The sequence below is a fragment of the Nicotiana tabacum genome, chromosome 5 (genome assembly GCF_000715075.1).
Source record: "Nicotiana tabacum cultivar K326 chromosome 5, ASM71507v2, whole genome shotgun sequence".
NCBI lineage: Eukaryota > Viridiplantae > Streptophyta > Magnoliopsida > Solanales > Solanaceae > Nicotiana > Nicotiana tabacum.
This window is the reverse complement of record NC_134084.1, coordinates 158697589-158710801: the sequence shown is the minus strand read 5'-3', so window position 1 is coordinate 158710801 and position 13213 is coordinate 158697589. Positions and strand designations below refer to the sequence as shown.

The 13213-nt window shown below is 33.2% G+C and overlaps 1 protein-coding gene across 1 annotated transcript; it reads left to right on the top strand.

Moving 5' to 3' along the window:
* The first annotated feature begins 9909 nt into the window (after positions 1-9909).
* Positions 9910-11132, top strand: LOC107818946 (glycine-rich RNA-binding protein). The gene is made up of 2 exons (XM_016645027.2): positions 9910-10090; positions 10503-11132. The coding sequence occupies exons 1-2, from the start codon at positions 9980-9982 to the stop codon at positions 10899-10901; spliced, it is 510 nt and encodes a 169-aa protein (XP_016500513.1). The 5' UTR covers positions 9910-9979; the 3' UTR covers positions 10902-11132.
* Positions 11133-13213: the final 2081 nt, after the last annotated feature.

The following is a 13213-nucleotide window of genomic DNA, read 5'->3' as shown; positions in this document are numbered from 1 at the left end:
TATTCCAATTCCTTCATCGTCATCACTGACCAAAAGGGCCCATGTTCGGCATCAGGTGACTTGGTGAAATCAGACCCGAAATTAGGGTTACGTGAAATTATATCTTCCACCAACGGGAAGGCTTAGTCATCAGTGGTGGCAGGAACACCCTTCTCATGAGGAGGATACACCATTACCCGGGGGCATATAACTCCCCTCACCGAATTCAGAAGGCATGTTAGACATCGCATTCGATAAGAGAGAAGGGTTTCGAAAGAAGAAGAAGAATAAAGAACGGTATGAGTCTCAAAAATAAAGAAAAAGGAATGCCCTCCAAAAGAAATAAGATAAGCTGGTGCTAGAGGAGAAGAAGGAGTTTGAAAAGTTCAGAATCGGAAAATCTTCCCATATTTATAAGTTTAGGAGGCACCAGAATCGAAACTATGTGGGACATAATTAGCACGAAAATCAAGCCGACAGAGCCAATCAAAAGTTCTGCCTGAATTGATGCAATGCATCAGGAAATGGTGTTACTATGACGCACGATGCCATGACGCCGCCACTTTTCTTGGCCCAGGTAACTCCAACTAGCTTCCCAGGCAATTTGATAAATTCAAAATATGCGGACCCCAAAAGCCACATAGCCCCGTCTCCACGACCACGACCCCTGCCAACTATGAACGACATTGTCCGCTCACCGATCTCGTACGTAAGCACAACCTCAATAAGCGGAGGGACTAACTGTATGGGGTCAAAATCTGCCCTTAGAATATTAATACAAGATAATACTAAGGGAAGAGTTATCAAGTCGTCGTTGGTCGAGATGGCTCAAGAAGCAGTAAAATCCATGGTCGAAGAGTCGACGAGAGTCGTAGTCGAGATGTCAACAAGGGTCGAGGTCGAGGTCAAAGTCGAGGTTGAGTATCGTTGATAGAGCTGTAATGGCTAGTTTTCAACATATGATGTTAAAAGAGAATATTCTATTGAATATTCTATTGAATATTCTCTGCACTTGTACTATTAGGGTTTCTTAGGAACATGTCTTAAAAAAGAGAAAAGAGAGACAATAATAAGGGCATGTGATATATCATTTGTAAAGAAGACACTTTGACTAAAAGATTCGTCTCTCTTTCTCTTGCTAATATACAAACACCACCTTTTCACTAAGATTCTTGTCCATACTTTTCCATCAGATCCAAGAATAACTGAAAACATTCAAGGATTTGTCTGTCATTCATCATTGCCAGGAGGAACATCCACATATTCCATCCTTTATTGGGTGAATCATTCCTCATATTTACTTAAATGTCATTTATTGTTGTTTATTGTTATTGAATACTACATTATTGTTCTTGCTTTCTAGAACAGTTATGTCGACATTGTCTGACCGGACCCATCTAACATTTATTACATCCTTAAAAACTTTATCTAGGAATATTATTGCTTGCTAAAATTGACTCTTAATTACATAAATTTAATTATTTGAACCAACATCTATATTTTTTGGTCAAACAATATCATATCATTTGTTGCACAAATGTAAATTTGACTATTCATTAATAAGAAGAGAAATTGTTGTTAGAAAGATTCAAGATTTGCAACTTAGGTAAAGTCCAAATGCTAGGAGGAATAGCCCCAGACAAATTATTTGAGGACAAATCAAGCAAAATAAGGTTCCCAAGAGACCCAATTGATGCAGGAATCGACCCAAAAAGCGAATTCTGTGAAAGATCAAGAACTGCAAGACTCGACAACCGACCCAAACTCAATGGCACTGTCCCAGTAAGACCATTATTGGACAAGTATAACATAGTTAAATTCCTCAAATTGCCAAAACTTAATGGAATAAGACCAGTAATTGAACAGAACCTGAGATCAAGAATTTGTAGAGAAGATGAAACTCTATAACCAAACCATTCTGGAATAGAACCCGGTAGTGCAAAATTTGATGCATTAAATGACTCCAAAAGTGTCAAATTTTGAAGGGAGTCAATCAAAAATTGAGGATTTTGTTCTCCAATTCTAGTACGTTTAAAACCAGAGATGTTGATTTCAGTGACATGGCCATTTTTGCAAATAATACCTCTCCAGTTTGTACATGGATTAGCCTTTATTGGCCATTCTTTGGCTCTTAATCCTAAAGAAGATCTCAATTGAATTAAAGCCAATCTCTCTTCTCTCCAACTTAATAGTTGCTCATATGTGGAGTCAAAGAGCAAGAAAATGATGAAATAAAGAAAAAATACTTTGACCAATTGGTGCCTCATTTGAACTTTGAAAAGTCTTATTTTTCTCTGTACTATATAAGTGTCACTAGTGGACGCAATTTAGGCATAAAATCCATTGCTTTTACTACATGCATGCAAATTTAGGTAAACTATTACTTAAGAAACTAATTTAATATATTACAATATATTATTTGGATTTAGCTATAACAACTTGTCTATAATTGCAATAACTAAGATCCTTAAGATCGAAAAATATTCTCTTTGGTAAGTACTTTCCCACACAAGTGTTTACTCAAAATAAAGAAATTTAACGAAAAATATTCTCTTTGGTAAGTACTTTCCCACACAAGTGTTTACTCAAAATAAAGAAATTTAACGAAAAATATTCTCTTTGGTAAGTACTTTCCCACACAAGTGTTTACTCAAAATAAAGAAATTTAACGAAAAATATTCTCTTTGGTAAGTACTTTCCCACACAAGTGTTTACTCAAAATAAAGAAATTTAACGAAAAATATTCTCTTTGGTAAGTACTTTCCCACACAAGTGTTTACTCAAAATAAAGAAATTTAACGAAAAATATTCTCTTTGGTAAGTACTTTCCCACACAAGTGTTTACTCAAAATAAAGAAATTTAACGAAAAATATTCTCTTTGGTAAGTACTTTCCCACACAAGTGTTTACTCAAAATAAAGAAATTTAAGGAAAAATATTCTCTTTTGCATTCAATAATTAGGTGTCGATGGAAACTTAGGGTCCACCAAACTGTACTCTATCAGTTCCCACAGAAAACACACAATAAGAGACAAGTAAATAACACAACAGAGTTTTACGTGGAAAACTCCCAATTCACGGGATTAAAAACCACGGCCTACACTCGTAGGATTTCAACTTTACTACTGAGCAAACTTTAGATTACAAACTATTGTAACCAAGGAATTAAACTCTTAATCCCTTACTCACTTGTAATAACTCTATTATAAGCCATTTCGTAATAACTCTATTACAAATTAAAGCTCACAATTTGACTAACTCTAACCAAGACACAAACACAAGGTTTATGGTTTTACAAATGGTTTCCTACACAATGTTTCTAGCTAAGCTAATTAGGATTACAAGTAGATCGCTCAAACAAAGTTACAACACAACTAAGGACATGTGATAACACGCTACAGGAAACCGGTCCTTTGTTCTGCTATTCTTTGTTCTTGAAGCCTTGAATATCACTTGCAAGATGGCAGCACACTTGAGAGAGAACTTGATTAATTTCAGGATATGCAAGTACGTATTTTTCCTTTGCTTCATGTTGATAATATACAAGTGATGTCACTTGGATGATGCAAGTAATTATCTGGTACAAGGCTGAAGGCACTCCCCATAAAGTGATTGTTGTACTGTTTGCACTATTGCGTATGTACAGAGGAACAATTGCAGCAACTTTACAGTTGTGGGGAGTTGACTGGTATAGTAAGCAAGGGAACTGATGTCCATTTGTTTCCTCAATCGTTTCTTTGACTCTAGTTGTTGGAACTTGTGCTCGACTTGAGATTTGTTGTTCTTGAGCACTTTGAAAATGTGTAACAGATTTCCGATCTGGTTCTTATCATAAAGTTTGTTAGATCATCAAAATATGAAAACACATAACTTATTAGTGTAAATATTGAATGCATGTAAGTTTTACTATGTTCTTATAACTTTGGGGCGTTCGTTTCCTATGTTAACCTTAACTTTGTCAATGTAAAATTATTTTAGTCTAGTACAATAAATGTTGTATTTAACCATGATGCCAATAAACTTTTTATTTTTTTTAGGTAAAATGGCTTTCGGGCCATTTAAACTTGTACCCGTTTGTTAATCCGGTAAATGAACTACAAGTTTTTCATTTAAACACTTGTACTTGATGGAATGAGTACCAATAAATACCTCTGACTATTGACCAAGTATATGTGGCAACAATATGTGTGACGTGGCAATAGTACGTGCATATCAAGCAAATCATACGCGTGAAAGCAATTTGTTTGAGTAATTAAAAATGAAAAGAAAAGATAAAAAGTAAAAAAGAATAAAAAATTCACAAATACCCACCTGCCGCCCCATCTTCCCATCCCCTTTCCCTTTCCCTTTCTTTTCTTTTCTTTCCCTTGAAATCACAAGTCTTTTCTTTTTTCCATCTCTGTTAGAGGCTTTGAAGCTCTTCACTGTGCAATAATGGTGGATCTATGCTTCATAAAAATACCTCAAATAAATTAATGGTCTGGCTTCCAGATTTTTGAAGTGTCAGCTCGGCAGAATCATGACTTAAATGGGTTTGATCTTGAAATGGAGAGAGATGAGAGAGAACACAAAAAACTTGAGGTCCTGAACAAGATAATAAAAGATACGAAGTCCGTCAGGATCTTTACTGGTCTGCACATCCATAGTGAACCAATCTTAGATGTAGTGAATGATATGTGGTCATTCCCCATCACTATCTCAAGCTCCTCCCTCCCAACTCTATCGGGTTCAGGCCAGTTATTATGATTTAAGAGGTCTTTTGAGAGGAAGATTTTTAAGATGAAGAGAATGGAAAAAAAAAATTAATGATGGTCGAGTATTGAATATGGTGGAATGGTGGTGGATCCGCAGGAGCTTTGACTATGAAGAAGAAGACAAAAATTAATTTTTTAAAGAGGAGGAGAATAAAAATCTAGTAAAATGATTTTTCTTTTAAAGTAGGACCCACAGATTACACTTGTCAAAGAATAAAAGGTTTAGTATATGACGTGTCAGTCATGTCACAGCGAGTGAAGAACACATTCAGTCGGATGTGTTTATTAGTATTCAGTTCATCAAGTAGAGGTGTTCAAATGAAAAAAATAAAATTTTTATTTTACCGACTTGACAAATGAGTACAAGTTTAAGTGGCCGGAGGCCATTTTGCCTATTTTTTAACATTGAGATGTTCAAAACTATTAAGCTTTCTCAAGTTTGGGACCAATATAATGCTTGACAAATACGCTAGGAAACCCTTTCGGAACTTCTCCTTTTTAATAGAGAAAAAAATCAAGAAACTATTTTTCAATGCAGGACATGGGTTAATAAAAATTTTAGGCGGGCATATAGTGTCCTTTTTCTCTTTTAATAGCGTCCATAATAAGTCAATCATGGGCCGTAAAATACCAATCCACAGCCCAACAAAGCGCTTCGAGTGGGCTTATCCAAATCCACGTGGTGCCATTGAAAATGGACTGAATACGATGTATGATATGTGAGCTATTTTCCTAAAGAATTAACCTAAATAGTCGCTCATCAAATCACTTAAATTAAATATAACTGGTGGATATATAATAATACATGTATAATTTATTATGTATAATTAGTATATAATTTATGTATGCCAGTTAAAAAAAGTAAATAGTGAATTCGACCGGCTATTGGCATAAAACTCCCATTTTTCATAAGGGATTTTTACATTCATATGCCATATAGTAAACTATATTACCTTAAATGTTCATGTTTAGTAAATTACCTTACCTACATAAGTTTGTTTTACAAAATATATAAATTCCACCTTAAAAGGCTCTCAATCCATTATTCGTGCCTTCAATTAAGGGATTTAGTTACACCATTTTCCTTTTTTTTCCTCTCTCCCCTTTCTTTCCAGATCTTCCCTTATCTTTTTTATACAAAATTACTCGGAGGTTTTTCTCACCTTGGCTTTGTTCGTTCTTTTTTTTCTTTCTGAATTTTGAGAACATTCTTTTCCTTTTTCACACAGGAATTTCTGAAGCTGCTAAAAATTAAAAAAAAAAAAAACTCTTCTTTACTGACACTAGTTTTTGTTAACAAAAACTATGGTTACTTATGTGTAATGTTAGTGTAGTTTTGAGTTAGGTATACGTCTCCATAAGTTCGCGAGGACAAATTGAGTGGATTTGAGTTTTCATCAATGAATAATGGTCCCTCTCTTGGTTCATATTGTATCATATCGTCTACTACTATTTACTTAGCAAATACGAATATAATAGCTAATTTCACTTTCAAAGTTCCAACAGCTACTACGACGTGTTTATTTTTATACATTATTTCTACACAATTAAATACAACTACAATATCATACAACTTAAATACAATTTTTATATAAAATTTATACAATATATCTTTTGTATATTTTGTATCTGATTTATACATAATAAAAATAAATTTCATACAACTAATTATATATTATACAATTTATCTACAACTTTCACACTTTATTTCTACCTAGTTAAATGCAACTGCAATTACATACAACTTAAGTACAAATTTTATACAAAAATTTATACAATATGTCTTTTGTATATTTTGAATTTTTTTATACATAGTAAAAATAAATTTCACACAACTAATTATATATTATATAACTTATCTACAATTTTCATACATTATTTCTACTCAATTATATACAACTACAATATTATACAACTTAAATATAATTTTTAAACAATATTGTTCAACTTTCATACAATAGTTAAATAATATATATATATATATATATATATATATATATATATATATATATATATATATATATATATATATAACAGAAATTCAGCCAAAACCAAGTCTAATCTTCACCTAAACCCCTCAAAATTGAGATATAAACTCCAAACCATATTCCCAATTATTTGCAACAACACACAATCCAAACAAATAATGATTTTTGAAAATCCAAATTCGAATTTAAAGCTTCAAAGCTTTTTAATTGCTGTCAATGGTGGAATTGTTGCTCTCTTTTCCTTTGTTTTATATTACTGTAATTTGGGATTGAGAGATAGAGAGAGACGTAGAGAAAATTCTCAATTATTTGCAACAACATCCAATCCAAACAAACAATGTCTTTTGAAAACCCAAATTCGAATTCAAAGCTTTTTATTGATTGTCAATGGTGGAGGGGTTACAGATTTTTGCTGGTTTTAAAAGACGAAATAGTGGGCGATTGAAGAGGAAATCGTGGGGTGTGGTTTGATACGTGGGTGAGGGGGTGAGATTTGGAGAGAGAAACTTTGGAGGGAGTGGAAATATGCGGTAGAGTTAAATTAGAAGACTAATTAATTAATACCATTAAAATCCCTAAAATGTACATAAATAATAATTAGGTATATAAACGATAATTATATTAAAAATTAAGCATAAATAATAATACAATCTACTATATGACATAAGAACGTAACAATCCCTTTTCATAATACAATTGAGCCCATAAAAAGCAGCGGCATCATCACATAAAATCATGGTCCACTGCAAGAAATATTCCAATTTTTCTAAAATAGTATAATGCAAACTTGATAATTGCTCAATGTTGCTGATATTTCAAGCAAAGTCAGTTTTGTTGGATTTGTTGCACAATCTGCTTTTTATTTGTTTACTTGGTAATAACCCTATTGCTTTTCTTTTTCTTCTTCTTTTCTTTGTTTATTGGTTAAGGAAAGCCTAAAATATTACAAAAAGGTTCATTCTATGCTTCTTCTTTTTTTGGGTTTTCCACGTAGTGTTTGGTATCCACATTAGAACCCGACTATATCCGATTTCGTGTCGGTAGGACCCCATTTGGAGGTAGCGTTCTCTACCAAAGATTTTTTCATACCCAAAACTCGAACTCGAGACCTCTGTTAAGGGAAGAACAATCTCATCTGCTGCACCACATCTTTTGGTGGTCATTCTATGCTTCTGCCTTGTGAGCTTTCTTCGTTTAATTACTCAATTTAAATATTTTTTTCTATGTAAAACACGTTAATTTCTGTCTTCAGTTAGTAACTATTTTGTAACCCAAAAACATATTACATTTTCATTAATACTATCCTATTTTTATATTTATAAACGTAATTATGAATTTTGTAGCAGAGGTAGCACTTGTTTTAATGGTAAGATATCTGCATTTCATTAATATTCTTACCTTGCTTAGAATATACTATTTCCAAACCCGTACTCTGATTCACCATTAATAACGAAAATCTCACACACTTGCCACTAATTTAAGTTTCAAAAATGAAAAATTATTATTGAGACATTATTTTTTGTCCAAATAAGTGATGGGCAGGATAGTAATTTGAATAGTCAACACTTGCATCTTTGGCTAGATGCATCTAAAACGAATCATAACTAAAGTCACGCCAGGAAACCGAAAGCGCCGAAACTGATGTTGTAGATATTTATCTGCAGATCCGCGCTACGTGTCCTCGTAATTGAAAATATCTCACAAGCTTTTCAGATATTTTAACAATCCTAATAGCTACCTGAACGGCTTGTTTGGATGATTTTTACGTATTGTATTGTATTATATTGTTACTAAAAATAATATTTGTTTTAATTATTTATTTAAAATTAATTATATCGTATTGTTAAATTTATTATTTCGAAATAATTAAAAGCCCTATTTTTTTAAATAACAATTTGGTATGGTGAGATTGTTTTCGTATTTTTTTTCCAATTATACCCTTATTTATTACTCCATAATTCTATTTTATTCTTTATTTATTTTTTATTTTAACTCCAAATCTCCAACTTATTGACCTACTTTATCCACGTCCATCTTTTATAGACTTGGTTCATATTGTTCTTTTCATCCAAATCTCTGTTCGTTTCTTTATCTCTTTCCATCGTATTAGTTTTTTTTTTTGTTGCTAATGATAGTAAACTTTTTTCTTCAAGTTTTTGCTCTTGTTTCCAAGCTACATAATTGATGATAAATTAGTAGAAAGACGTTTCTTGAATTATTTTTATACGTAATTCTTGATAAATTTTATTTAAAATAATTAATGATATTTTAGTAAACTTATCAGTTACAGTATAGTACGATACAGTCAAACCAAACAATAAAAATATTATTTAACAACAGCAAATGATGCAATATGTATTATAAAACGATGGATAACAACGATCCAAACATAGTGTATGTTTCTAAAATCAGCTTATCTTACAAAATGTATTTTTCAAAAGTGCTTGTTACAAAAGCATTGTGATGAGAAATAATTTGTATTTTGCTATTTAATTTGAAAAGTATTTTTAAGCAACAATTACTAAAAATTATTTTTAAGTGTATTTTTCTAGAAAATACTTTACAAAAAAATATTTTTGAAAAAAATTACTACTTTTTTTCTACTTCTCAAAAATATTTTTTAATTCTAAAAGTTTGGTCAAACACCTTAAACTCCGAAAAAAATACTTTTAGTCGATAACAATATCTCAAACCTAACCAAAAATCTCCTCTTTACCCAAACCAAACGGCCTTTAATGTACCATAATTTCTATTGATCCTTAAAAGTTACTCCCTCCAATCTAAAATAAGTGATTTTTTGGTTTTTTTTGTGGTCCAAAATAAGTAATTTTTTCAAATTTCAAGAATGAATTAATTATTTTTTTCCTATATTGTTCTTAAAGTAAATAATGTTGGAATATGTGTTAGAAGTATTTACCTGAGATAGTAAAAGTTAATATGATCAATTTTATTGCTAATTAATGTTAAAAGGTGAATTTTTTAATCTGCGTGAAAACATTCAAAAAATCACTTATTTTGGACCGGAGTGGGGAAACATTATCTCAAGCATTAATCACCACATCGTAACCATTGTTAGCTACCGCCTACCAGTGGTTATCCATTACCGTCGCAATCGGTAACGACCCCCTTCCCGGTTAAAATTAACCGCCATAGCATAAACTTTCGCCTATAAAAGCCAGCATTTGCTACCCATAAAATTCACATCAGCTCTTCTCTTCTATTAATTGTTTACATTCATATTCTCTCTTAAGAAAAACAATGGCAGCTGAGGTTGAGTACAGGTGCTTTGTAGGTGGGCTGGCATGGGCTACCACCGATAGAACTTTAGGAGATGCTTTTGCTCACTACGGCGAAGTTGTCGACTCGAAGGTCCGTTTGTTGCACTGCAGAGCTGAGATCGGATCCGAGCCGATCTGATCATTGATCTCTCTGTTACTGTTACTGTTACTGTTACTGTTACTTCACTCTGGTTTACTTGATTCACTCTGTTACTATGTTACTATTTGTTACTGTTACGTTATTCCGTTCCCTTATACGGTACGTTCCGATCTTCCATAGATTTGAACATTGATCGCTTTTATATATATATGGAAAATTCGTATTTTAATTCACGAAAATTAGATGAATTGTTCACTTGTTTCCTATTTTCAGTGACATAATTTATTCTTGTAACGGATGGAGTATTATTTCTATATACCATGCATGTTTAAATCTGTTTGTTTTTTTGTTGTAATTCATGTAGATCTGTTTAGATCTGATCTTTTACGGATTTTGATTTCAGATCATTAACGATCGTGAAACTGGAAGATCAAGGGGATTTGGCTTTGTTACCTTCAATGATGAGAAAGCTATGAGGGACGCAATTGAAGGAATGAACGGCCAGAACCTTGACGGTCGTAACATCACCGTTAATGAAGCTCAATCACGCGGAAGCGGCGGCGGTGGCGGTGGTTTTGGAGGTGGCAGACGCCGTGAGGGTGGATACAGTGGTGGTGGCGGATACGGTGGCGGCGGCGGCTATGGAGGTGGCAGACGTGAGGGTGGCTACAGCGGTGGTGGCTACGGTGGTAGTTATGGAGGTGGCCGTGACCGTGGATATGGTGGAGGTTATGGCGGTGGTGATGGTGGGTCCCGCTACTCAAGAGGTGGTGGTGCGTCCGAGGGAAGCTGGAGGAATTAATAAGATTCTGAAACTGGGTTTGATTGTGTCAAATATATGTCCTCCTTTAGATAGTTTTTTTTTTAAAAAATAAAAATAAAAATTTGGTGATTATGTTTCTGGGTTGGGTAAGAGTCTATTTTTGATACTGTATTTCGTGTTACTGTTCTGGTTTCTCGCTATCGGTTCTCGTTATGTTACTGTGTGGATCTGTACTTACAAGGTTAAATGAAAGTTACCAATGATCACTCATTTGTAAGTGCCTAAGTATTTAAATGCTTTTTTAATTACTCGATGATTTTTTATGTAATTCCTTCAACCGAAGAGTTTTATGTACTTCCTACTTGAATCAAAGACTAGTCACTCGGTTGTTATTAGCTTATAATGATCATTTCCACCTCCAGGAGGGATTTGGACAATGTTGGAAGAACAATTGAAATTTTATTATAAATAGACTTTTATTTAAAGTTTTTTTTATAAATAAAGGTATTCTATTCATCATAATTCTATCTCAAATCGATAGAATTCGCTCTTCCTTTTTTTTTTTTGCAATATTTTTTTATTATTTTATTTCATGTTATTAGCACGAGACTCTACCGTATCAAGAATTTCTTGAGAGATTAAGCAAAATATGGATATCTCATAGAGCAAATTTGGATCGAAGTTCAATTGTAAAAATATTTGTTTAATTGATTCATGTACGATACATACAATATTCAAAGAGAATATTTTTTTCTTATTAAGTATGTGTAAAGCAGATGTTACTATAATTTCTGATAGTAGTAATCTGATTGACGGTTCTGGAAGAATTACTATAACTCTGCCTAGGGGAATAATAGTTATCATAGATAATACTTCTTTTCCAAAGATCAAGAGAACTTTGTTGAGTTTTAAAGATATTCGCCGAAATGAATATCTTGAGAAGTTCACATCTTTATTTTGTGGTTTGTATTGGACAATAATTAGTGCAATTAAGGCACGTTCTATCGTAAACCAATTACTGACTTCAATACTTTTGTACTTTGGCATGATCGATTGTGACATCCTGAAGTCAATTATGATGAAACTAATTATAGAAAACTCAAATGGCCATCCATTAAAAAATTTAAAGATTTTTTTAATTAATGAATTTTCTTGCACTTCTTGTTATCAAGGCAAGTTAGTTATTAGACTATCACCAACAAAGGTTGGGGTTAAGTCCTCTCCGTTTTTGGAAAGTATATAAAGGAATATTTGTGGACCTATTTGTTTGACCAAAAAGTGTTAAGCCTTTTTGTTAAACTAATTAAATAAGATGGTAACAGGTAAATCCTAGTTAAACATAATAAATCCTAGATCTGAAATCTGTTGATATGAACAACGTATAATTGCACTTAAACCAATTTAGTACAAAGGGATGTTTAATGATATTGTTATGAACGCGTGGGGGAGTAATGACAAGCAATAAATATATTAAATAACAATAAATGTAAACAAAGAGAATGATTCACCCAAATATTCAATGAGGTGGATGATTCTCCCTCTAACAATGATTTAAGACAAACAAACGTTGGAATATAGAAAATTTTCTCGGATCTGATGCGAGAAAGTGTAAGATCAACAACAAACTGAATCTTTTTGTAAAGACAATGTTTGTAATCTTCTTCCGAGTCAACTTTTCATGAGAGAACTTATCATATAGAATATTACATGCCCTTTCTTCTCTCTCTATTCCCACTTATATGGGACATATCTCTTACCTAACTGAAAGTATAAGTGCAGAGAATATTATATAGAATATTTCTCTAAAATATCTTATTATTAAACTAGATGTTTGGGCTAATCTCAGTACTCGACCTCGACCCTAGCTACTCAGCTCGCCAATAGGTTCCTTCTTAAGCACGACCTCGGCCTAATCGGTTCTTAGTTATCCTCTCTTAGTCAAGATTCTCTTGGTTAGATTTCGACCCATACAGTTAGTCCCTCCGCCCGTCGGGGATTGTCTTTGGACGAGCTCGATGAGCGGACTTCGCCAGTTGCAATTTTGAGAAATTTGAGCATGTCGGCCGATGAGTGACCCTTTTATGGCGAAGTGATGATGTGGCGCCTCAAGAGCTACATTTGACCGTTACGTCAGTTTGAAATGACGTCATTTCATCATGCGTCATTATGGCGCATGTTCCCAATACGTTACGTCATTTCCCGCGCCTATTCCGTTTCAAAATTAATGAGGCGGCTTTTGGCTTTTCTCGATCAGGGTGCCAGTATTCTTATAAATAGGGATGAGAATTCCTCATTTGAGCTGCTCCATTTCTTAAGCATTCGAAACTCCAAGCTTCCCCTTCTTCTTCTTA

Excerpts from the sequence above, each read along its gene's own strand:
- LOC107818946 (XM_016645027.2), top strand. The coding sequence starts at position 9,980 with ATGGCAGCTGAGGTTGAGTACAGGTGCTTTGTAGGTGGGCTGGCATGG. Across the intron at positions 10,091-10,502 it reads GCGAAGTTGTCGACTCGAAG|ATCATTAACGATCGTGAAAC; the intron begins GTCCGTTTGTTG and ends TTTTGATTTCAG.